The sequence below is a fragment of the Mobula hypostoma genome, chromosome 24, assembly GCF_963921235.1.
Source record: "Mobula hypostoma chromosome 24, sMobHyp1.1, whole genome shotgun sequence".
Taxonomy (NCBI): Eukaryota; Metazoa; Chordata; class Chondrichthyes; order Myliobatiformes; family Myliobatidae; genus Mobula; species Mobula hypostoma.
In genome coordinates this window covers 22,067,272-22,093,582 of record NC_086120.1, presented here as the reverse complement: position 1 = coordinate 22,093,582, position 26,311 = coordinate 22,067,272, and the positions used below count along the sequence as shown (strand labels likewise).

The 26,311-nt window shown below is 40.2% G+C and overlaps 1 protein-coding gene across 1 annotated transcript; it reads right to left on the bottom strand.

Annotated features, from left to right (window-relative positions):
* Nucleotides 1–9,109: 9,109 nt before the first annotated feature.
* ndufa11 (NADH:ubiquinone oxidoreductase subunit A11) lies at nt 9,110–20,841 on the bottom strand. The gene is made up of 4 exons (XM_063032224.1): nt 20,700–20,841; nt 16,472–16,564; nt 15,121–15,243; nt 9,110–9,300 (listed from the first exon to the last, which is right to left on the bottom strand). The coding sequence occupies exons 1-4, from the start codon at nt 20,776–20,778 to the stop codon at nt 9,188–9,190; spliced, it is 408 nt and encodes a 135-aa protein (XP_062888294.1). The 5' UTR covers nt 20,779–20,841; the 3' UTR covers nt 9,110–9,187.
* Between the last annotated feature and the right edge of the window lie 5,470 nt (nt 20,842–26,311).

The following is a 26,311-nucleotide window of genomic DNA, read 5'->3' as shown; positions in this document are numbered from 1 at the left end:
AGGTTGTTCAATGGTTCTATTTAATATCAGAGAATGTATACAGTATAGCTGAAATTCTTGCTCTTTGCAGACATCCACGAAAACTGAAGAGAGCCCCAAAGAATGAATGACAAAACTTTAGAACCCCAAAACCCCTCTCCCCCACTCCCATGCACAAGCAGCAGTGAAGCATCAACCCTCTCCCTCCCCTCCTCCACTTATTACAGCAGGAAGCATCAGCACACACCACCCACCAAGCAAGCTACAGCAAAGCCCCCAAAGAGAGATCATGATCTGCAGATGCAAGAAGTTAGCAGGTATAGGAGCCTGACAGATATTATAAGGATCCATAAAGAATAAAGAAAGATTTATGCCATTAATTTTTGGAACAAGAAAAGCCAATGATAGATCAGGCAGAAAATCCTGCATCAGACAAAGGGTTTACTAGTTGAAACTTTAAATCTGTTTCTTTTTCCACAGGTGCTACCTAACCTGCTGAATGTTACTGGCAATGTTTTATTTCAGATTTCTAGCATCTGCAGATTTTGCTTCGTCTTTCTTAGACCATTATTCTTCACACGTTTCATTCAATGAACCAATCAAATGTAACTGAAAAGCTATAGAATAATTACCATAAGGCCATTAGATATAGGAGCAGAATTAGGCCATTGGCCAAACGAGTCTGCTCCATCACTTCACCATGGCTCATCCATTTTCCCTCTCAGCCCCAATCTCCTGCCTTCTCCCATTATCCCTTCATGCTGTAATAAAGAATCTATCAACTTCAGCCTTGAATATACCAAATGACTCTGCCTCCACAGCTGCCTGTGGCAATGAATTCCACAAATTCACCACTCTCTGGCTAAAGAAATTCGTCCTCATCTTCGTTCTGAAAGGACACCTCTCTATTCAGAGGCTGTGTCCTCTGGTCTTAGAGTTTCCCACCATAGGAAACATCCTCTCCACATTCAATCTACAGAGACGTATCAACATTTGATAGGTTTCAATCTCTTCTGCTACTTCTTTTAGAACCCAGTGGATGTACACCATCAGGTCCAGGTGACTTATCTACTTCTGAACCTTTCAGTTTCCCAAGCATCTTCTCCCTACTAATGGCAACTTCACTCACTTCTGCTCCCTGACTGTCTCAAACTTCTGGCATACTGCTAGTGTCTTCCACAGTGAAAATTAATGCAAGATACTTATTCAGTTTGTCTGCCATTACTACCTCTCCAGCGGTCCAATATCCACTCTTGCCTCTCTTTTACACTCCATGTATCTGAAGAAACTTCTGGTGTCCTCTTTTATTATTGATTAGCTTACCTTCATATTCCATCTTTTCCTTCTTTATGACTTCTGTTGGTTTCTAAAAGCTTCCCAATCCTCTAACTTCCCACTAATTTTTAATCTATATGTCCTCTCTTTGGCTTTTATGTTGGCTTTAACTTCTCGTCAGCCACGGTGGTGCCATCCTGCCTTTAGAAAGCTCCTTTGGGATGTTATATTCTGCCCCCTTCTGAATTGATCCCAGAAATTCCAGCAATCGCTTCTCTGCCATCAGCCCCACCAGTGCTCTTTTCCAATCATTGTTGGCCAGCTCCTCTCTCACACCTCTGTAAGCCCCTTTACTCCACTGAAATACTGATACATCTGACTTTAGCTTCTCCTTCTCAAATCTCAGAGTCAATTCTATCATATCATAATCACTGTTCCCCTAAGGATTCCTTTATCTTAAGCTCTCTCATCAACTCCAGTTCATTGCACAACACCCAACCCAGAGTTGTGATCTCCTAGTGGACACAACCACAAGCTTCTCCAAAAAAGCCATCTCGCAGGCATTCTAGAAATTTCCCGTCTTGGGATCCAGCATCAATCCAATCTTCCCAATCTACCTGTACATTGAAATCCTCCATGAATATTGTAACATTGCCCTTTTGGCATGCATTATCTACCTCCCGTTGTAATTTGTAGACCACATCCTTGCTACTGTTTGGGGGTCTGAACATAACTCCCATCAAGGACTTTTTACTCTTGCATTTTCTTTAGCTCTATCCACAATGATTCAACTCCTTCTGATCCTATGTCACATCTTACTAATGATTTTACAGTATTTCATTTTTTCAAACAGCCAATCTGCTTGACTTTTCAATACAATGTGTACCCTTGAATGTTAAGCTCCAAGCTATAATCTTTCAACAATGATTCAGTGAAGCCCACATCATACATGCCAATCTGTAACCGTGCTACAAGTACAGTACATCCACCCTATTCCATATATTGCACGCATTCAAATATAACACCTTCAGCCCTGTATTCCCCCTTTTTTGATTTTGTCTGCATTTTACATTGCAATTCATCCTGTTAACTGCAATTTTGCCTTATCATTAGCCTCTGCTTGCCAGCAGTCTCATTATACAATGCCTGTCCTCCCAAACGGCTCTAGCAAACCTGCCCGCAAGGTCAGGTTCCCCTCAGGTTCAGGTGTAACCCATCCCTTTTGTACAGGTCATATTTTCCCCTGAAGAGATCTCATGATCCATAAATCTGAACAACTGCCCTTGCACCAGTTCCCCAGCCACACATTCATCTGCCAAATCATCCCATTCTTACCTTAACTGCCTTGTGGCACAGGCAGCAATCCAGAGATCACTACCCCGAAGTCCTGATTTTCAGCTTTCTACCTGGCTTCCTAAAATCTCTCTTCAGGACCTCCTCACCTTTTCTACCTATGCCATTAGTGTCAATATGTACCAAGACTTCTTGCTGCTCACCCTCACTCTTTAGAATGCAGAGGACCCAATCTGAGACATCCCTGACCCTGGCACCTGGGAGGCAACATACCATCCAGGTGTCTCTATCACACCAACAGAATATAGTCTGTGTTCTATGGAATCACCTATCACCACTGCAGTCCTCTTCACCTCTTTTCTGAGCCACAGCACCAGAGACCAGGTCACTGTGGCTCCTCCCAGTAGGTCATCTCCCTCAACAGTATCCAAAGAGGTATACTTAACTGAGGGGAACGGCCACAAGGGTACTCACACAGGCTGTCCATTTCCCTTCCTTCTCCCAGACACCTGTCTCCTGCAACCTAGGGATGACTACATCCTTGTAGCTCCCATCACCTCCCCATTCTCCCACATGAGCCACAGGTCATTGAGCTGCAGCTCCAGTTTCTTAATGTCCTCTGAGGTGCTGCAGTTCTATGCACCTGGTGCAGATGTGGTTATCCAGGAGGCTGGAGGTCTCCCAGAATTCCCACATCTCACACACAGAACACTGCCACTGGAGCCATTCTCACAGCACTAATTGTACCTTATCAGTCCAGAAATAAAGAATAAAGAGAACAAAGAAAATGAGAAACTTACCAGATACTTACCTTGCCCAAGCCCAGTGAGTAAAAGCCAGTCCAACACTCGCTCACTCACAAGGGCCATTCCTCTTGTGCATGCCTGGTTTTTACTCACTCTTTCTAATAAATCCATTTCAGTAATTGGTCACAGTCCAACTCTGAGAAACTGCTACGAAGCACTGCCTATTTAATCTTGTGTGCGAACCCGAGTGAAAAGGTAGCTCTCTTCTCACACTCCCACTCAGTGATAGGAAGTGTCACTGTTGGCTCAGCGATAGTCCCTCACTACTAACATTCTTTGATTCTCTTTATAGGTACAAATAAAACAGAAATAAACTGTTTAGCCAACCGTGCTACTGTTAGCCATACAGCTGTAACAACACGGGATATTTTTTACCTCTCTGTTTCATGTGAACAGATTGTGGCAGTAAATTAACATGGTCCAAGGAAAGAGTGTGATTCCATAGATGTGCCACAGACGTTGCTCCTCCATCCTGTTGCCTCTGCAAACAATTAGGAGTGGTTGGTGGCTTGTAGCACACTTTGGGGGTTAAAATAACTTTTAGAAAGTATTCATCTGAGCTGAGCTTTGGACACTTGCTTTATTTGCTGCAAAGCTAGCCTCTACTACCAGGATTAATAAATTACCCATACTGGAATGGTGCAGCAGGCTTGATGGGCTGAATGGCCAAATTCTGCTACTATCTATTATGTTCAATTGACTCCCAACTTACAGAAACAAGTGAGGGAAACATCTCAATCATCCAGGAGGAAAATTCATTCAATCATTTGGGCCCTATAAAACAAAGTTAACATAGTAAACACAAAATAATCTGCAGATGCTGGGGTCAAAGCAACACTCACAACATGCTGGAAGAACTCAGCAGGTCGGGCAGCATCAGTGGAAAAGATCGGTCGACGTTTCAGGCTGGACGAAGGGTTCCAGCCCGAAACGTCGACCTATCTTTTCCACTGATGCTGCCCGACCTGATGAGTTCCTCCAGCATGTTGTGAAAGTTAACCTAGTTTTGCGTCCTACCCTCACTCATGTTATTTCCAAACAGTATTACACAGCAAAACTGCACAGTAGAGGTCTCTTTGAACCATCAAGCAGAGAACCTCTACTAAAAATCAGTCATGAAGAATGGTCAAGTTCAGCACCTTGATTCAATTTTTATTGTCTAGTCACCAACTATGTTTCCTAATTAACGATAACCATCCTTCTCCTCACCATGTTTGAAACTGAATTAGATTGTACACATATTGGTATCAAGTATGAGCTTCGTATCAGACTCACATTATAATCAAGTAAACATTTTCCACCTGGGCATCATAGCCTGATTCTACAGGTCAACTACCTCTGCTCACCTAATGCTGAAAACTTCATTAGCATTTTGTTACTTCTATAATCAATATTCCAAGCATTGCTGGATGCTTTACCTAATTCTGCCCTTCCCATGGATCACCCTAACACTACCACCCACTTCCCAGTTGCTCACTCCAACACCCATCAACTATTAACCCTTTCCATACCCCAGCACGCAAATTCCCATTCTGTTTCTTGAACTATCTTAACTGTTTAACAGTGCATTGTTTAAAAATTCTCATTGTTTTCAAGTGACCCTATGCTCTTATTTATATCTTGTTGCAATCCCAAATGCTCCAAGATCTTTACACTTCCAGTTCTAATCTTTTGCCTACCCTAATATTTAATTTTTGTACCTGTGGCTTCAGCTGCCAAGGCCCCAAGGTCCAAGTAATAATATTTTTGAATTTTCTTTAAATACTTTTGCTTTTGAAGAAGAAAAAATAGATGAAGACAAAAAGCTGTTTGAGAGGCAGGAATCATCCAAACAGTATGTTTATTTGCAAATTGACATGGGAAAATGACATGGTGGGAAGTCTGATGATCAAGCAGCCAATGATGAGTATATGGGGACTGGGTGCATGAAACTTTCAGGAAAACACTGTCAAATGCACAAAAATCCTAATTCCTAAGCAAGGAATCAGTATTCAACTATACAATTTACATATTTGCCAAATATATCAATTGTATTTCTAAATACATTTTTGACACAATGGAGATGTGCTTTACTCTTAGACTCTCCCAGTTCATTCTTCCAAACCAAATGCAAAGAGTTTGATAGAGGTACAGTATTTTAATAACATTTGTTTCTGATACTTCCTTACACCTTCTCCTTCAAATTACAAACATTGGGTCAGTTCATATTTAGCTTATTTTTGAAATGGAACCAGTAGCACATGATAAAGGCAATCTGATTAAGGTTAGGAGTCCCTGGAGTCCACTCCAGTTGTAGAATGATACATATTTCTACATTATGTTTGTGTACTCTCAAATTCCTAACTGGAGAGGGTGGAATGTGTGCTATCTGGTTAAATAAAGGCTCCAATTCTACAGGTCTTTGTATGAAGTCCAAAGATCACTATGGCAATGCTTAATAATCCCTCTTTAAGTAGCATTAATACTGGATACTCTGGATTTGAGACAAGAAAATCCCATTTGATCGATTTACTGAGGTATAAATAACAGCTACTCTGAAGGTCAAATATAGTAGGCTTATATTAATACGGTTTCGTGAATGTTTATATGGGGTGGGGAATAGTTTATATTATAAATAATTTATCTGTAAACACCTAATACTGAAAAGAGGTCAGAAACACACTGCTACCACCTTTGCATATTCGGGAGCCAGATCTCAATTCCAGTTAAATAATTTCAAATCCCCAGCTGGTGTCAATGCCTGTTTCTGCTAACTACATACCTTTGAAATCCTCAGCTACAGAAACACCAACCATAGAAAATCGTTATCCTCATTCAGGCAGAGTTCTACTCCAAGCAATACCATCCACATTCTTTAGCACAAAACCCAAGATAACTGGACCTGAACACTTCAACAGATTCCATCCAGTAACAAAAGAGAATGCATCAAAATATTCTTACAGCATAATTTAATAAGAATCATCACCTTAAAATATTAGGAGACATTAGGTACTGCCTTAGATATGTCATGATGTCATTTGGGTGTATGGGATGTCCAAGGAGGTGAAGGGGCTTGTTGTGTCCATTTCGGGGCAGCTCACTCACCTTGGGTTCCCCACTGGACACTTGCCTGTGGCTCCAAGTGGTGTTTGCATCGACAGAGGCCACACTCTTGTACACTTCAGCAGGTGGACCAAAGCAAGCGAGGCGAGCCGGTGATCTCGTACCCTGGTGAGATAGGGACGTGCCTGTCCTAGTATGGAAAGTCAGTTCCGGCAGACTAGACAGATGAGACCTACAGTGAAATCCAATGGCCAGGAAAGTAGCTCTGCAATGCTCTATGGCGGGCAAAGGGCACGATGAGGCACAGAAGTAGCCACAGTCATCCACTGCAACCAAGGAAGACCCCAGTTGTGACTCTTATTCATAACTCTGGATCCAAACTTCTGAGGTCAAAAAAGTGGAACTGCCCCAACACAATGGCTTTTCCCCTTTCAAAACTCTCCCACACAGGTTACCTGTCATCATCAGACAACCACCACCATTATTAACAGATTTCAAAAGTAGTCTCCAGAAACCATCATTGTACAGTAAACTCAGTCGGTCCATTTTGGAATTAAGGAAGTCTCCGTCTATGGATGCCACGCATGTGAGAGGCAGTGGTGGTCAGGAAGGAGTGCAAAGATAAGCATGTTTCATAACCACAACAATTATGAAGTTTTCTTCACTGACTTACTTGGCAGAGTCTGGCCGATGCAACTCATTTCCAAACACTGCTGCACAATGCGGTCTTGTTTAGGGGCATGAGAGAATGTTGAAATCCAGATGGCCGTGAAAATTGACCAGCTATTAGAGAATTATGCATACAGATAAATTTCTGTCTGGCGATCAAAATGCACAGAATTCCATCAGCTGTTGACGTAGTTTGGTGATCCCCTGGCAAATACCCAATAAAGCAGCTAGAAAGTATGATGCCTGAGCTCCTTGTACGTTCACCCCCCAACAACGTAACCCTGACCCTCCATTCCAGTGCAGTCCATTGCATGAACGTGTACACACAGTGCAAAGTCATTTCTTTCCTCTTCTCTGGCATTTTCTATTTCATTTGTCGTTAAATATCTCCTACAAACAGCTTTTGCTAATCATTGGTCTTTACCATGTTTTCAGTCAGCAGCATCACTACAACTTCTGTCTATTTCTCCTTATTTCTACCCAGTCTTTCATTTCCTCTTCCCTTCCCCATTTTCCCTGCCACTTAAGGCTTGATATATTTAATTAAAAGCTCTACTGAAAGTTCAGTGACCTGAAAATTTACTTCTTTCTCCATAAATGCTACCTGACTGGCTGAGGATCTGACTATTTTTATTTCATATTTTCAGCATCTGCAGAATTTCAATTTTGTATTGTGTCAATGAATTTGTTCACTTAAACATGCTAAATTTGACCATTGAATATCATGTAGAAAAAAATTAAATATAGTATTTGGATTGACAGTTATTAGCTTGCTTCAAATGCTTTTGTTGGTACAATGTTTAAAGCTAAAAAAGTGATCATTTCACTAAAAAAGGTTAAATTATCAACTTTTAAGTAACATTGATCTCATTAATCAAACTATCTCTAATTATAATTTACCTGGTTTCTGAAATTAGATTATTTAAATTGTATGTAATCTTCTCTTAAAATGGGTGATAATACAGAAAATACAGAAAATTTAAGTAAAAGCAAGATGCAAGGGGACTGCAATTATTTGTAGCCCTAGAAAGACCACCAATAAAATCTTGCAAACCAATCTGGTCTGATCTTAGAGTGAACTTACTTGTAAGTAAAGGGAATGAACAGAAGTTAATAATAAGTTATGGAAAAATCATTTTCAATGAAGATTATACTGTCTATTCTTTCCAAGTTTAGTAGAATGACAGTTAACCTCAGAAGTCACAGACTCCTTAGGCTATTGAACATTCAGGACTGAGAGGAGAAGGAAACTCTTCACTCAGAGGCCAGTGACGCAGTAGAACTGACTATCTAATAAGGCTGAGCCTGCTCAGTTACTGATGATGTTTGAGAGTGCACGTAAAAAACTTTCATTATAAGGAAATCAAGGGATGCGAGGCTATCACAAGAATGTGCCACTGAAGTAAAAGATCAACTATGAAAGGCCAAATAGCCTATTCCTGCTTTTTTTTTTAAACCCAATCAAGTTTACAGTCCATACAATTCACAATGAGCAGTAATTATACAATGATGGATATACCATCTGGGTTCATATTATGTTCAGTGCAGTAGTCAGTGAAACAAACTCAAACATGAGAATCATTCCCCAGCTATATCCTCAACCATCAAGCAACACACATAAAAATTGCTGGTGAATTGCTGAGTTCACCAGCAATTTTTATGTCTGTTGCTTGAAATTCCAGCATCTGCAGATTTCCTCGTGTCCTACTCTTCCACCAAAACTGACCACACAACTGGTCTCAAGGGATCTTCAGAATTAAGAAAGGGGAAACAGTACACAGACATAGCATAGATAATTTCTAGTAAAGAACAAGAACGGCCTTGCGTTCAGTAAAATAGATAACATGGCTGAGAAAATGGAAACTGAAAAATGAAAAATGCATTCCATCCTACAGGACTGAAATAACATACAATCAGGTCACAACTCAAGAGGAAAATCAAAAGGGCCCAAGAATTGAAACAAAGTTATTTTCATTCATATAATTACTAGGACTCTGCTTTAAATCCATCATGATTTGGATAAAATACATATTACTAACATGAAGTGATACTGAAGCAGAATTTACATTCTTTTTAATGGACAAGAAATATTATATTACAAGTTTGCAGGGCTTCAGCTGTTTTCAAAGTTTGGGAGGTCCAGATAAACGCCAGCCTTCCATTTTGCCCATCTTTGTGAGTGCTGCAATAGCACCCAGAGACAGACAGGCTAAAGTACCAGTCGAGTAGCTGTGAGCTGTGAAGGAAAAAAAAGACAAAAGTACACTATAGATACTGCAACAATCCAGAAATAATACTACAGAATCACAGAATAGTTATAGTTATAGCACAGAAGGTGGGTATTAGGGACATCATTCTTTCATGTCTTTAGGTAGCAGCAGTGATATACAGAATTAAATATCTTATGAGATTACATGACACCAAACACTGCATACATGCACAATATAGACAGTAGTACATACAAGAAACCTGCAGATTCAAGAATTCAGGCTAAAGGAGGCAATTGCTTCAATGTGCACTAAACATATAAAAAAAACTGGGATATTGAAATGTTTTAAATTTTACTATTTTAATTCACCAGAAAAAACACTAAGCTTGCAAAAGGCTGTCACATTTGGGCTTTAATACTTTAGAAAAGCTTCTGGTGCTCTCTAGTGGCTAGCAGTAGAAACAGCCGACCCCTGGTCAGTCACTCAGCACTGTTTAAAAAGAACATGCCCTTATACAGCAGTTTTTAAAACCTCGGCACATTCCAATGGCCAAGAAAATCAATTATATTTGAAGAGCAGTCATTAATGCAAATTAGGAAATATCTCAACTAATATGCACCCAGCATGTTTCCAATTGCATTGATTACGCATTTTGGAAATGCTGATTAAAAAATAAAAATGAGAACACAAGAACAAAATGTAAGAACAGAACTTGTGTTCTTTCTTAAAATTGGCTATGGCACCAGCAAAAACTTTTGGCTCTTTTTCAACACTGAGCTGGAAGCTACTGTTTAATGTCACATCTACTAGAAAGTACGGCGCCACGTAGCGTAGTGGTTATCATGACACTATTACAGCTCGGGGCATTCTGGAATTCAATTCTGGCACCATTCTATAAGGAGTTCCTGAACGTCCTCCTATGGAATGCGTGGGCTTTCCCTGGGTGCTCCAGTTTTCTCCCACAATCTATACATACCAGATAGGTTAAATGGTCATTGTAAGTTGTCCCGTGATTAAATTAGGGTTAATTGGGATTGCGGAGTTGCAGGAGCAGTGTGGCTTGAAGGCCCAAAAGTGTCTACTCCTCACTATGTCACTAAATAGATAAATAAAGCACTTCTTTCAGTGCACAACATCAACAGAATCACATTAGAACTAAGGTTTAGATTTACAATCAGGTTTATCATCATTGACAAATGTTAAACTTGTTTTGCAGCGGCAATACAGTGCAATACACAAAAAAATACTATAAATTACAATAAGAGATATATACAAATTAAATTAGTGCATAAAGAGAGCAAAAAGCGATGAGGTAGCGTTCATGGGTTCATTGCCTGAACAATTACCATTATATTTGCGCTACACTGGGAAGAAACATGGTCACAGTGGCCAAGAGTTTGAATTACATAATTGCTTTGGGATATTTAACTTTTATGAGACATAAGTCAAATGGAAAATATGGAGGGGTATTCCTGATAATAGTGGATAGGATAAATGCAAAAAAGAGAAAAGATACAAGTTAGAAAAAGACAATAGAATCAGTTCACATGGAGCTAAGAAACACAAGACAAAAAAGTATCAGTGGATGGTGTCTCTGGCCTCCAAAGAGATCTGGAAATGTAAAACAAACCAGAAAACAAAATCAGGAGCACTTTAACAGAGGTAACACCAAAAAAAAATCAGAAACTTTGTATATATGCAGGACAAACTACATTGCAATAATGGTGGAGAACAAGATCAAGGAGTATGAGATTTTGTTTTAACATCAACATGTTGAAACAATGAGAGATAAGGTTATTTTGCGATGAGAAAGAGTGAGTAAATAATCTTGTCATTGAGAGGTTTCAAGGGAAGAATAAGCATACTCTCGATAGATTTAAAGTGACTTCGTTCACATTGGTTCTTCATTTTCTTAGAAGGTTAGCAGAAATTCAGAGTGTCACCAAATGCTAAAAAAACTTCTACAGATGTACTGTTGAAATATCTTGACTGGTTGCATCATGGTCTAATACAGCAATTCAAATGTGCAGGAATACAAGAAACTGCAGAAGGCACTGAACTCAGCCCAGTATCTCATGGGTACAGCCCTCCCCACCATAAATACCTACACGAGGCACTGCCTCAAGAAGACAACATCTGTCAAAGATCCCCACTACCTGGGTCGTGTCATGCAAATTTCATCAGGCAGGAGATACAGAAGTCTGAAGTCCCACACCAGCAGGTTCAGAAACAGCAGCTTTCCTTCAACCATTCAATTCTTAAACCAACCCGTACCTAATTATAGAAACTCTGACCACTTTATTTTTGCTCTGTTCTTTCTTGTAAAAATTGTGTATACTTATGTTTTTCTTGTGAGTGCTATGCATATGATGTTATGTGCCCGTGCAAGTTTATCACTGTACCTGTGCACTTTTACTTGTGCATATGACAATAAACTTTGCTTTGTTGAAGCTAGGAATTTAAAATTAAACAATGGAAACCACAATGGTACGAGCTATGTTGGTTATGGCTACTTCGGATGACAAAAACACAAATAAACAAGCAATACTTAAAAAGTCAATACTTTACAACAAATATATACTACTCCTAGACACAAAAACTTAACAAGAAAAATTAGAAACAAGAGAAAATCTGAGCAACACACACAAAATGTTGGAGGAACTCAGAAGGCCAGGCAGCATCAATGGAAAAAAGTACAGTCAACATTTCTGGCCAAAACCCTTCAGTAAGAAAAATTAGCCTCAGCTGAACTACAAGAGATGTTGAAAACGGTATTGTCTCAAAGGAAATAATTTACAATGTAGCTAAAAAGATCTGTTAGCCCCAGGGCAGGCAAATGTGGCAGGGCATTCAAACCATAACAGACTACAAATCTACCTTCCACTCCACCTTCCCCAAGGAGGACACTATCTGGCCACAGCCAATGTGGGGAAGACCCTAGCCAAGGTCGACCCACATAAAGCTGTGGGGTCTGATAACACACCTAGTCAGGTACTGAGAAACTCTTCAGTTCAGTTAACTGAGGTTTTAACAGACACCATCAACATCCTGGAATAGTCCACTCTCCCTGCAGACTTCAAGCACATCATCCCAACACAGTAACCTGCCTCAATGACTACATCCAGTGGCACTGGTCTCAACCATAATGAAGTGCTTTGACTGGCTGGTTATGGATTGCATTAAATCCCATCTTCCTGCTACTCTAGACCCTTTCCAATTTACTTATTGCTCAAATGGGTCCATTGATGATGCCACAGCCTCTGCTCCCACTCTGTCCTGTCCCACTTGGAAAATAGTGCCTCATATGCCAAGATGCTGTTTATTGACTTCAGTTCAGCGTTTCTTATCATCCTTCAGAAGCTGGTGGATAAGCTGTTCTCACTGGGTCCTAACAGCTCCCTCCGTAACTGGATTCTGGACTTCTTGACAGAAATGCCACAGTCAGTTCACGTTAACAGAAGCATCACTAGTTCTATCTCCGGAAAGCCATCTCACAGGCAAAGTAGTAATTCCAGATCAATGAAGGATGCATAACAGCCGTGGTAGGGCTCAAATGCTATCACCTTTTACAAAGTGAAATCAAGTGACATAGCTGGACTATGCTGCTGCCTGTAACAGAGAAGTGTCAAAGGAGGCGTGCAGTCTAACAGAGAGTGGTCATCTTAGTTGCTTTTCTTGTAATAGCAAGACCCTTTGGATACTGTTGATGTGGAATGCTGCAAGTCTGATTCACTGAGTTATTGGTGGACAAAGGGGCAGCTGTGTGGCCTCAGTTGTAGCAAGGACTAGGCCTCAAGCTGTGGTATTGCCTGTCTTTGTGTGACTGTATTTTATTGATATCTACATTATGTGCATCTTGTACCGTGTATGACTGTTGGTACTGTGTTTTGCATCTTGGCCACAGAGTAATCCTGTTTTATTTAGTTGTATTCATGGATGCTCATGTATGATTGAATGACATTTAAACCTGAACAGGGCTTTGCTTCCAGATGAGCTCAATGCCCTTTATGCTCACTTTAACCATCAAAAATATGAAGGTACCATTATGAACTTCCACAGTCCCCGATGATCCTGTAATTTCAGTCTCTGAGGCTGATGTGAGTGCATCCTTCAGGAGGGTGAACTCATGGAAAGCATCTGGCCCAGATAGGGTACCTAGCTGAATACTAAAGCTGATCAACTGGCTGGAGCGTTCACTGATATCTTTTAACCTCTCACTTCAGCAGTCTAAGGTACCCACCTGCTTTAAGTAGGCTTCAATTAAACTGGTGCCTAAGAAGAACATGATAACCTGTCTCAATGAATATCGCCCAGTTGCACTTACAAGCAGAGTGATGAAGTGTTTTGAGAGGTTGGTGATGAATATCATCTCCTGCCTGAGAAGCAACTTAGATCCACTCCAATTTGCCTACCAGCACAACAGATGCCATATCTTTGGCTCTTCATATCTAAGGCGTGTGCTTAGTCCCCTGCTCTGTTCACATTACACTTATGGGTGTGTGGCTAGGCACAGCTCCAATGTCATATTTAATTTTGCTGACGACACCACTGTCGTTGGCCAAATCAAAGGTGGTGACAAATCAGCATGTTTTAGATTGAAACCCTAACCGAGTGGTGCCACAACAAAAACTTACTAAATGTCAGCAAGACTAAGGAGCTGAATATTGACTTCAAGAAGAGAAAACCAGAGGTCCATCAACTAGTCCTCATTGGGGGAATCAGTGGTGGAGGGGAAAGGAGCCCAGCATGCGAGTGCAATTACAAAGAAGACATGTACTTCCTTAGGAGTTTGCACAAAATCTATGACTTTGACTAACTTCTATAGATGTGTGGTGGACAGTATATTCACTGGCTGCATCACAGCCTGGTATGGAAAAACCAATGGCCTTGAAAGGAAAGTCCTATAAAAAGTAGTGGATACAGATCAGTCTACCACAGTAAAGCCCTGCTCACCATTGAGCACATCTAAACGGAATGATACTGCAGGAAATCAGCATCATCAGAGACTCCCACCACCCAAGTCTTGCTTTCTTCTCATTGCTGCTATTAAGAAGCAGATACAGGAGCCTCAGGACTCACACCACCATGGCATCTGACCACAGGTTCCTACAAAGAATGCAAGGCCTGCTGAGAGGGTCTTTGGGGTCTCTTTTCTACCCATTAGAGACATATATCAGGAGCACTGCGTATACGGGCCCTTAGCATTGTCAATGATCCTTCCCATCTGTTCAACAATCTCTGTGACCCCCTACCATCAGGCAGGAGGTACCGTAGCATTAGGACAGAAATGTCAGGATGGGAAACAGCTTCGCCCAGGTCTCATCATGCATGAAGTGCCAGTAGCTTAATACTGTTTACTTTTTAACTTATATGATATACACACCTCATTAGTTAATTTATGGAAATACTATTTTATGTGTTATTTTTGTGAGTTATAAGTACAGTGCTGTACACCTTGATTAATTCACTTGGTAGTATACATGTGTATGGCTGAATGACAATAAACTGAATTTGAACTTTGAACTTGAAAACTTTGGATTTCTGCAATAGATCACTAAAAAAATGGAAAAGGAAAAGTAGAATATGCAAGTAATCCAGCAAAACAAAAGACTGGAAAAGTTTCCATACATGTATAAAGGGGAAAGCAAGAGTTAAAATGTGTTTTCAAAAACTCAATGGAGAAATAAAAGAGAATAAAGAAATGGCAAAAATTAAACATACTTTCTATCTTTACGGAAGATACAAAGTACTACTTGAAAATAGTAAAATTGTTAGAGTGGGGCTGAAAGACAAAAGGGCTTGGAGAAGTGGAAATTTCTAGAAGACGTAAGTATGACTGGACTCACCTCGTACTCCAAGGATCACTCCTGAAGCACAACCTCCAATGAAATAATTCAATGGGTCATCATTGGTTCCTCGAAAATGTGCACTCAGACAGGTTGTTATTCCAAAAATTGCACCAAGTGCAGCTGAAAGGCAAACAAATGGATTTGGAGTTTTTACATTCTGCTATAAAGAGCCTTTAAAATAAGAGAAAACTCAAAGTTATTACTAACTAGGTGGCTAATTTTCCATTAAACAGCACTTCAAAAAAATAGCCAGATTGATGCCTGCTAAGAAGATTGAGCTGGATTCTTAACACACCGATTACACAAATTAAATTGCATCTTTGAAAATAGAAGCACATGAAAGAGTACACAGGGCAAAATTGCATTATGTTTAATCCTACCATAATCATGGATGATTTTTTTTTTGCAATGGAAAACCCCCAGGGTTTAACCTAATAATTCTTTTTAAATCTTTATTGGTTTACTAAGCAATTTAATAACAGCATTTGATAGGCTTCATTTTATTTTGCTACTTGCTCCAAATTTAATTGACACTAATTAACATCCAACTAAACTTTTATGCAATAGTTTAATACTACGTTATTTAACACTGCTATCCAAGATGACAAAAGTGACATCTCCTCCTTAACTTCCAGTAGTGGTTCTTAAAGGCACCCAATTTCTCTTTATCATTTTGATTCACATCTCTTCCATTACACACACCACTCCATTTTTTTCTGGCCCATTTTTGTACTTCTTCAGTGCCAAATTTTGGCATAACCAATGAACTCTTTCTGTAGAACCATCTGCCTTCATCTCCTTAGCTCTCATGTCATAATTACTGATGATATTCTCCTGATATCCTGTTAACGTTTATCAATAATTCACTGGCCTAAAGTAATTAACAGTGCTTAAACCTAACCTTACCTTGATCATGTCAGTATCACTATAAAAATTTACACCAATCTACAGAAACAAGCAGCCACATGCAATTTATAGTCCACATTCCAACTAGTCTACAAGTCAATATTACAAGTACAGTTTCTTTTCTTAACAGTTTAACTTCACATGATAAAACAATCCTTGGTACAGTAAAATTAGACTTTTATTAATGTAATATAATAATGCCCTCATGAGTTCACAGTGCACTTGGAATTCAAGCACCAGAAGGAATAACAGTGTCCCATAGCTTCATGCCCACCATCAGAACCACTTTCCCTAGGGTCATAGAACCCTAAAGTAAATACAAAACAGAATACATATTATTGTTGTTTCTTGAGAAAGAATTTCCAACCTTGACAACTAATACTAGTGTATACAAGATCTTGACAACTAATACTAGTGTATACAAGATCCAAAATGCCCTTACCCATTGTCATGGTCCCATTGACTCCTCGTTGCACAGCTTCCATGGCATTTTTAGGTGGTAGTGCAACAATATGATAGGCAGAACCAACAAGACCTATAAAAATAAATTAAACAATAATCAAAGTTTTTTTATTGTAAGACTGCATAGGAGTTTCAAGTCCACAGTAACAGTTCTCAAAAAGTTGAATTCAAGTTGTCCACCAAATGCCAGAGGATTCAAACGTCACTCTCAAATTTATCAATGATAATATTCAAAACACAACGGTTTAAGTTTTATTTGCCCTTCAGATACAACTATTTGAATTGCCTACTGAATCCTTTCAAGGATAGAATAAAACCTAGAGAATCAACACACTCAAACTGCTGGGGGAATTTAGTAGGTCGGGCAGCATCTCTGGAGGGAAAAGGGCAGTTGACATTTCAGACCGAGGCCCTTCATCAGGAATGGGCAGAAGCCAGAATAAAAGAGTAGGGGGAGGAGGAGGAATGTGAGCTGGCAGATGATATGTTAATCCAGATAAAGGGGAAGGCAGGAGGGTGGGGGAGGGGGATAAAAGGGAACGATGTGAGAAGCTGGGAGGTGATAGTTGAAAAAAGGCAGAGGGCTGAAGAAATCTGCTAGGAGAGGATCTAGGCTATGATATAAGGGGAAAGTGGGGAACCAGAGAGTGGAAGATGATGGTGATAGGCAGGTCATGAGGGCAGAGAAGGGGAAGGAGAAGTGGTAAAGGGGCCAGAAAGATAAAGAAGTGGGAACAGACAGGAGTCATTGCCAGATGTTAGAGATACTGATGTTGATGTCCTCAGGTTGAACAGTAATAAGCCGAAATAAGAGGTGATAGGCTTCCGATCTGTGTCTGGCACAACATGGTAGTAGAGGTGGCCACGAAGACATCAGTGTGGTAATAGGAAGTGAAATTGAAGTGGCTGGCCACCAGGAGATCCTGGTTGTCACAACAGATGGAGCAAAGGTGTGTGCTGCACTAGGAGTACCAAATACTATAAATAATGCCAATGGATTCACATGGAAGGGCTGCCTCACCCGGAAAAGTGGTTTAGGGCCTTGAATAATGGTGAGGAAGGAGGTACAGAGGCAGGTGTAACACTTCATATGCTTGCAGAAATGTGTCCAGAGGGGGAGTGATGGGGTGGGACAAGCAGACAAGGGAGCTGTGGAGAGAGCAATCCTTGTGAAAGCAGAGGACAATGGAGGGAAAGGAATCCTGGTGGTAGAATCCCATTGGAGTTACTGAAAGTTCTGCTGAATAATGTGTTGAATGGGAAAGCTTGTGGGGTAGTATGGGAGGACAAGAGCATCCCTATCCCTGTTAAGTCAAACAGGGGATGGGGTGCGGGCTGATGTGCCGGAAGTGGAGGAGATGCAGGTGAAGGCCGCATTAATACCAGTGCAGTGAAAACCATTCTTTCTGAGAGAAGAGGGAATCTCATACGACCTGGAATGGAATGTCGCATCATGAGAACAGATGCAATGGAGACAAAGGAATGTGAAAAGGGAATAGCATCCTTGCAAGTGATAGGGTGATTAAAGGTATAGTCAAGGTAACTGTGGGTCAGTTTGCAAAATTTGTCATTGGATAATCTGTCTTCTACAACCTAGAGAATATATGCCATCTAATCAAAAGTATAGGAGTTTGTTTGCTTTTCATAACCACCACACACCATTTCATGGTTCAGTTTATTCAGGACTGATGAAGTGTCGACTATACTCTTTTCCACAGATGCTACCTGACCTGCTGAGTTCTTTCAGCATTTTGTGTGTGTTGGCTGGCAACAGATCTTATCCCTTTTGAAAAGCTGTTTATAATTAAAACTGGTATGAAATGACAACTGTTAAACTGTGTATGCTGCCAGATACTGGTAAAACAAGGGCTTGAATCTGATCCCACAACCCCATCCAATTTCTGGACAGAGAAATTGCTTCCACAAGTTTCAACACCTCCTCTGCAAACTCAGTTTCTCACACTGCACCTTACTTTGCCCTATACCTCAGGGATTCAGTCTTTCAGAACGTTTCACTCCCCTTGTGCCAAATGAGACTGCAAATAAGATTTAAATTATGAAGTTTGGAGCTATTGACTCATGTTCAATAGGGATCAACATCTTTATTGCAGCAAAATACCCCTGAAGCTTTGTCAGATTCATTTTAACAGTCATGACAGAGTCATAATACGAGAGTAAGAAGCTCAGGTAGCAATGAAGGTGAACGTTAAGGAGATGTTACAGGTTTGGATGCTCATCAAGAAATGCTGAAATCCATTATAAATGAAGGAGGAATAACAGATCAAATAGAATCAGTTCAAAAGTAGTACAAACGCTTTGAAAATCATAAAATGCGAGATAAATATTTGACAGGGTAGCAGAGGTAAACGACTTGCTTTTCTTCAAAATAGTTCCATGGGATCTTTTAGGACCAGTTGGAAAGCAAAAGAGCATCATTAATCATCTTTTATTGGAAGATGGCACCATGCAGGCACTGTGTTCCTTCATATCTGCACTAGATTATCAACCAAGACTTTTTTGCACTTGAACTTTTTGCTTTCAGAATTGTGCAAAAAAAACCCGCCAAAAACTGATATTAGTGATCCATGCAGTAGGCTGTTTACAAAAAAAAGTTACACAAAATATATACAGACACCATGGTTATATTGAATGCCAGAAATCAATTTGTTCATTTATCACACTTGGACCTGTCAAATGAATGAACAGGCAAAAAGGGGATATTTACGAAATCACCCTACTCTAAACCCCCAGGAATTTGTTTCCAAAAAAACTCAGGCATGCTCAATATACAAGAGATAGTAAATTATTTCCTTGTCTGGAAAAATAAAGCTAAAATTGTTTGTTTAAAAAAAACAGGTAAAGAAAAAGTACAAAATGTTGGAAAGCAACATTCATGGAGGGGAAAAACATCAGCTCAATGGCCATTCATCAGAATTGGGTATAGTTAAAAGGGAAATTTTTAAGTGGCGAAGGATGTATAATGGCAGAATTGGAAATGGGAATAACAAATACACGTGCTGAAAATCTGCAGTAAAAACAGTAAATGCTGGGAACACTCAGCCAGTAGGGCAGCTTCTGTGTAAAGAGAAATAGTTAACACTTCATGTCCTGGTCCCTTTAATGGAATTAAATCTGTCAACTCCGATGATGAGCTGTGCACCTGAAACATTTAACTTGTTGGACTCACAGGAGATGACAGATGCTGGAAGCTGGTGCAAAATGCCAAACTGTTAGACAAATAGACAAACTTGGTGGGCCAGGCAGCATCTGTGGAAAAAAATGGACAGCTTATACTCCTGGTCAAACACCCTTCATCTTGACTGAAAGTGGTGAAGGGAAAGGGTATAACACGAGCTGGCAAGTAATAGGTGGGTTGCAAATGAGGGAATCTGATAGGAAAGTGGAGCACGGAACCAAATAAAGGAACTGGGGTGAACACATAGGAAATGTGGAGGGAGGGATCCCAGTAAAATGAACGTCTGAGTGAGGGGCAAATGGAGTACCTGGAGGGCAGGAAGGAATAATGTGATCAGGCAGAGTTTGGGCTTATATGGGAAGAACTAGGTAGAGCAGGAAGATGAGGAAGAAAAGGGAGATTAGAGAATTCTGAAATTAAGAGTAGTAGATGTTCAAGCCATCTGGTTGTAACTACCCAAGCAGAGCGAGGTGCCGTGCCTCTAGTTGCATTTGGCTTTACCCTGGCAATGGAAGCGGTTGAGTACAGACAGGTTGGAGTGTGAAAGTGGAAAAATGACTTGCAACCAGGAGCTATAGATGACTACTGGCAGACAGAACATCCTGATCTCACCAATACAGAATGCAATATTTTTTTAAAAAACTGTTTGAGGAGGTGACTGGCCTGCCGAATGTTTCCAGCATTTACTGCTTTAGGGCAGAAGAGGCGAGAATGTGAACCCTCTGTATAATCCCATTACTCAGTCCTATGGCCTTCTCCTTAAGGCTCTGCAATAGTTTTCTTTATCGATTTATCCCATTTCCTTGAAGGTTATTACTGAATCGTCTCACTACGACATTTTAATCAGTGCACCCCAGACCATAAACTTGTTCTGCAAAATAAATTCTTATCGGTCCTGCATTTTTCAGTGGTTTAAAGCTGCAGCCCTCCATCCCAATATGGTGTGTTTATCCTTTGATTTTCCTCAGGCGGCCCCCAAGTTCAACATGTCCAGACCTAGAGCTACACCTACCGAGGCCTGCCCCGAGCCGCGTCGTCTCCCAGGTTTTACTCGGACAGTCATCCCCATCCGCCGAGTCCCAGTAACCCATCGCCGCGACCTCAAGGACACCGTCACTGGGGAAACGATCCAAACACCGCGAGACCGCGGTACCTCCGCGAGATCTGAACCACGTGATCGTGTCTCTCCCCCCCCCGGCGTGCGGTAGAACGCATGCGCGGAGCGGTGCTGCGCTTTGAGAGAAAAGTACTGTAATTAACTATGTGAAGTGAGTGTCAAGCTTTAGTATGAGGTGTATGCCCTTTGTCTTTCAAATAAATATTCCGTGACAAGCAAACTTTGTGGATAAGATTAAACTGAGACACAGGTAGACTGGAGGAGCTCAGCGGATCCAGCAGTGTCTGTGGGGGGTGGAAATGGACTGTCAACGTTCGGGGTCGAGATCCAGGTGAAGGGTTTCGACCCCAATCGTCGACTGAGCTTTTCCCTCCACAAATGCTGCCTGGCCAGCTGAGTTCCTCCGGCCTCTTGTGAGGTGTGCATCGTCTCAGCTGCTGCTTCTAAGCCGTTGCCTACCTCAGAAAGCCAGTCGTGTGTCTCACTGGCTTTATTTGGGGATAATGTCAATTCCAAAATAGTGGTGCACAGGGGTGCGTGTGGAAGAAGAAATAGAAGCCTTTCGCCCCAGTTGCGCTGTTCATTAAGACCATGGATATTTTACCTCGGCTTTATTTTTCTGCTCTGATCCACATCCCTTTATTTCGTGGCATTCAAAATTTTCCGATATTTGTTTTAGGTGTACTTAGTGACTCTTGCAAAGAGTTTCAAAGATTCGCCACCCTCTCTTTGAAATTAAATCTCAGCTCCAATCTGAGTGATTGACCCTCAATTTGAAAGTGTGACCCTCAGTTATACACACTCAAGCCAGACAGGAGTAAGGTCATACCTGGTGTTGCTCCGTAAAACCTTGTGAAAAATGTACATTTCAGTCTTTTGTATTCAGGATAAGGTGGGCTGAGTTGGGTCTGAAACAGTACTATCTTAGAAATCAATTTGTTGAACCAGTTCCTTAATTGCAATTTTGTCCTTCCTTAGTTGGGAAAAATAAATCTGTACACCATATTTGAGAAAGTGTCGCCGAGCCTTAAATAATTAAGGTGAAATATCTTTACTCTTATATTGAAATCCTTTTTATAGCAAAGACAACATAACATTTGCCCTCCTAATTGCCTTCTCTAGCCAACCCATTAATTTGCAATGATTAGTGTGGTTATCTGGGAACTTCTGAACATCGAAATCTTTCCCCCTCTCTACTTAAAAAAAAACTTTGCTACTTTTTCTACCAAAGTCGATGACTTGATATATTTCCATATTGTATTCCATCTCCTATGCCCCATAATTTGTTTCTCCCAAGGACTTCATTTTCCTCTTAATTACTCATGCTGGTACCTAGCTTTGCATCGTTGGCTTCATCATTGCATCCAGACCATTCTTATAGATCGTAAAGAGTTAGGATTCAGCGCTGATCCATCACAGGCTGCCAACCTGAAAATGATCTGTTCATTCCTAGTCTCCATTTTCTATTCATTAAAGAGTTCCCCAATCTAAGGTCTCTAATTTAGTTTAATATCTCCTAATATGGTAGACCATCAAATGCTTCCTGAAAGTCCAATGGATCCAGGAGATACACTGAAACCTCTTCCCAAACCCCATTGATTCTGCTAGTAAGTTCCTCTGAACAGTATGGAGCAGCAACTGCCTCACAAGTCCAGTAACCTGGGTTCAATCCTAACTTCTGGCTCAGTGTGGACATTGTATGCTCCCTCTGTAACTTTGTGGGTTTCTGCTGGGCGCTCCCATTTCCTGCCAGATCCCAAAGACGTGCAGGTCAATAGGTTAATTTATTACTGTAAATTATCCTATGTGTGAATGTGAGTAACTAATGTGAAGAGAATAAAATGTAATTAGAGTATGGTTAGTGTAGATTAGTGTAGATTAGTGTTCAATGTCAGCCAATGGGCCTATTTCCATGCAGTATGAATCCACAACTCTAATGGATTGATCAAACATGAGTTTTTTTCATAATTCCCAATTCTATTATCACCTTCTCTTTACTGATATTTAGCTAGCTAATCTGCAGCTCCCCGTTTTCCCTCTCCCTCTCCCTCTTTTCCTAAATAACTGGGTTACATTTATCTTCAAATTAGTGGGAACAACACTAGAATATATACAATTTTGGAAAGTATTAGTGTATCTACTGAATTCATGGGCACCTTATTCAAAACTTGAATGCAGGTCTGTTAGGTCCTAGGGATTTATTCACTTTTAATCTATTAATTTCCTTAGTGTCTTTTGGTTTAAACTAATGCTGATAGCTATCAGCTCTTCTTTCACTCTATTTGTTGTTTTTTTGTCCAATGGTGTTTTTGTGACTTCTTTCAGAAAAACAACCAGGGAACTTTATTTAAATTCCCTGTCAGTTCCTTACTTCCCCAACATAATTTCTCCTGTCTCACAATATGTGACCCACATTAACTTTTGCTACTTTTTTCCTCTTTACACTTATATCAAAGCTTTTGCATTCCTGTTTTGAGAAGATTACTTTCCCTTTCCTTTTCCAATCATTGTGATTTTATCAATGGACTTGCTATTCTTTTTGACAATATATAAGCCTATTCCTCTTGATTTAGTACAATCTTTAATTTCTCTTATTACCACTTTTTAGCTAGATCTTTGTGTCTGAAGGGATAGATATGTATTTGTTGTGACCAGTACATTCATCCTTTGAATATTACATTTTGCCATCATGCTTTTTAAATTTAGTTTCTGTTTTGCTATAGATAGCTCATGCCTTATCCTTTGTAGTTCACTTTATTTTCTTTCAAAAGCCTGGTTTCAGATTAAACCAAATCATATTCAATTATTAGATAAACTTCTGTCATATTGTGATCACTCTTCCCTTAATTACAAGATTGTTATGCAGATTTCCATACTACTGAACTCTGAATGCTATGCCTATGTCCATTTACTTAGCTATTTAGATTATTTGAAGCCTTTCCATATCCTCAAATCTCTCTTATTTCTAAAATCTTGTTTTCCTTTCATACATGAGGGTGCCTGAAAGGTGATTCAGAGGGTGATTAGAAACCATAGAAAAACTACAGCCCAGAAACAGGCCTTTTGGCCCTCTTGGCTGTGCCGAACTATTTTCTGCCTAGTCCCACTGACCTGCACACGGACCATATCCCTCCATACTCCTCCCATCCATGTATCTGTCCAATTTATTCTTAAATGTTAAAAAAGAACCCACATTTACCACCTCATCTGGCAGCTCATTCCACACTCCCACCACTCTCTGTGTGAAGAAGCCCCCTCCCCCAATGTTCCCTTTAAATTCTTCCCCCTTCACCCTTAAACCATGTCCTCTGGTTTTTTTCTCTCCTTGCCTCAGTGGAAAAAACCTGTTTGCATTCACTCTATCTATACCCATCATAATTTTATATACCTCTATCAAATCTCCCCTCATTCTTCTACGCTCCAGGGAATAAAGTCCTAACCTATTCAACCTTTCTCTGTAACTGAGTTTCTCAAGTCCCGGCATCATCCTTGTAAACCTTCTCTGCACTCTTTCAACCTTATTTATATCCTTCCTGTAATTTGGTGACCAAAACTGAACACCATACTCCAGATTCGGCCTCACCAATGCCTTATACAACCTCATCATAACATTCCAGCTCTTATACTCAATACTTTGATTAATAAAGGCCAATGTACCAAAAGTTCTCTTTACGACCCTATCTATGCCACTTTTAGGGAATTTTGCAACTGTATTCCCAGATCCTTCTCTTCTATTGCAGTCCTCAGTGCCTTACCATTTACCCTGCATGTTCTACCTTGGTTTGTCCTTCCAAAGTGCAATACCTCACACTTGTCGGTATTAAACTCCATCTGCCATTTTTCAGCCCATTTTTCCAGCTGGTCCAAATCCCTCTGCAAGCTTTGAAAACCTTCCCCACTGTCCACTACGCCTCCAATCTTTGTATCATCAGCAAATTTGCTGATCCAATTTACCACATTATCATCCAGATCATTGATATACATGACAAGTAACAATGGACTCAGCACTGATCCCTGTGGCACACCACTAGTCACAGTATTAATGTGCCTTTTACACACATTCTGTTCCTGAAATAAACTGCAGATATTATTTCTCCAGATGTACTTCAGTTTTTAGGTCTAAATTCTGGACAATAGTCCAGCCGGCAGATCTGGCCACATACCTACCCAGGTTCTTCACTCATGTAATGCATCGATCATGTTTCTGTTTTCCTAATTTTACTAAGGAAGTAAATTTACTCTGAGCTATTCAGGATTCTTCTAAATTTTTCTCCATTTACAATTTAAATGTGTGTCACTTTAAAATACTGATAACTACTTTTAATAAAATCTCATTGGGCTGGACTAGTTTCTGAGAAGCATTGATCTAGCTCATTCTGTGAAAATGATCAGAAGATCTAATTACTGAATTGCTACCTGTTAAGTGTAAGTTAATTTAATAACAGATCAGAAATGAGGGGAAAGACTTAAGAACACAATGGGCAACTCTCTTACGTGTAGGGTGGTATCTATGTGGATGTGCTGGCAGGGGATGTGGTAGAGGAAAGTACAATAATAGCTTTTAAAAGACATTTTGATATGTACAATAATTGGAAAGGTTCAGAAGGCCATTCAAACACTGACAATTAAGCCTAGATTGAATGGGGCATCTTGGTCGTCTTGGACCAGTAGGGTCACAGGACCTGTTTCTGTACCATTTAACTCTAAGACTATGATTTTAAAACATTATGCATGCCAAAGGATGGTAGCTGTACCATTTCCCCTTTCACTAGTTTCACATCAGGGCTTGAATCACTGTATGCTTTTAGTAATATTATTTTATCAAGAAGGTGAGCCCAAACACATCATAACCAGAATACTGAACAAATTCAATGATAAAGCTAAACACAAGAAAGTACCAACACCAATTTAATTAATTAAACAATTAAAAACACAGTTAATGACACTTAATGGACGAGCATGAAGAATTACAATGAAAAGCAAAAGAAAATCTGGAGACGCTGGAAATCAAAGCAACACACACGAAATGCTGGAGGAACTCAGCAGGCCAGACAGCATCTAGGGGAAAAATATATAGTTGGTTTTTCAGGCCAAGACCAATAGATGCTGCCTGGCCTGCTGAGTTCCTCCAGCATTTTGTGTGTATTGCTAGAATTACATTGAGTGCTTGATTCCTCAACGTTTCCCAGTTGTGGCTGAGTTCCTACTTAAAGAGAACTTTCAACATCCAGGACTATAATAGAGTTAGCAAGGTTAAACCTACAGTAATTATTCAACTTGACATGAAATTCAGCTACTCCCTAAATGAAAAGTTAGATACAATATGCAACCTTTTTCTAGAGAAGGCTGATCCAAGTAATTTTGTTTCCCTGCTGGAAGACTGATGTTCTTGGCCACAGTCATCATTTAGAGTTTCTTCTTTCATCATGTTCTTGGCTCACTTAAATAACTTGGCGCAACTTTATCTCTCAATTGAATATTGTTGCTTTGCTCTTCTGGGGTTTGGA

What these genes read in the sequence shown, in the direction of transcription:
- ndufa11 (XM_063032224.1), bottom strand. Translation starts at nt 20,778, where the DNA reads ATGGGTTACTGGGACTCGGCGGATGGGGATGACTGTCCGAGTAAAACC. An exon ending in CAATGGGACCATGACAATGG is followed by an intron (nt 15,244 to 16,471) that starts GTAAGGGCATTT and finishes TTTGCCTTTCAG; the next exon opens with CTGCACTTGGTGCAATTTTT. An exon ending in AGTGATCCTTGGAGTACGAG is followed by an intron (nt 9,301 to 15,120) that starts GTGAGTCCAGTC and finishes TTTCCTTCACAG; the next exon opens with CTCACAGCTACTCGACTGGT.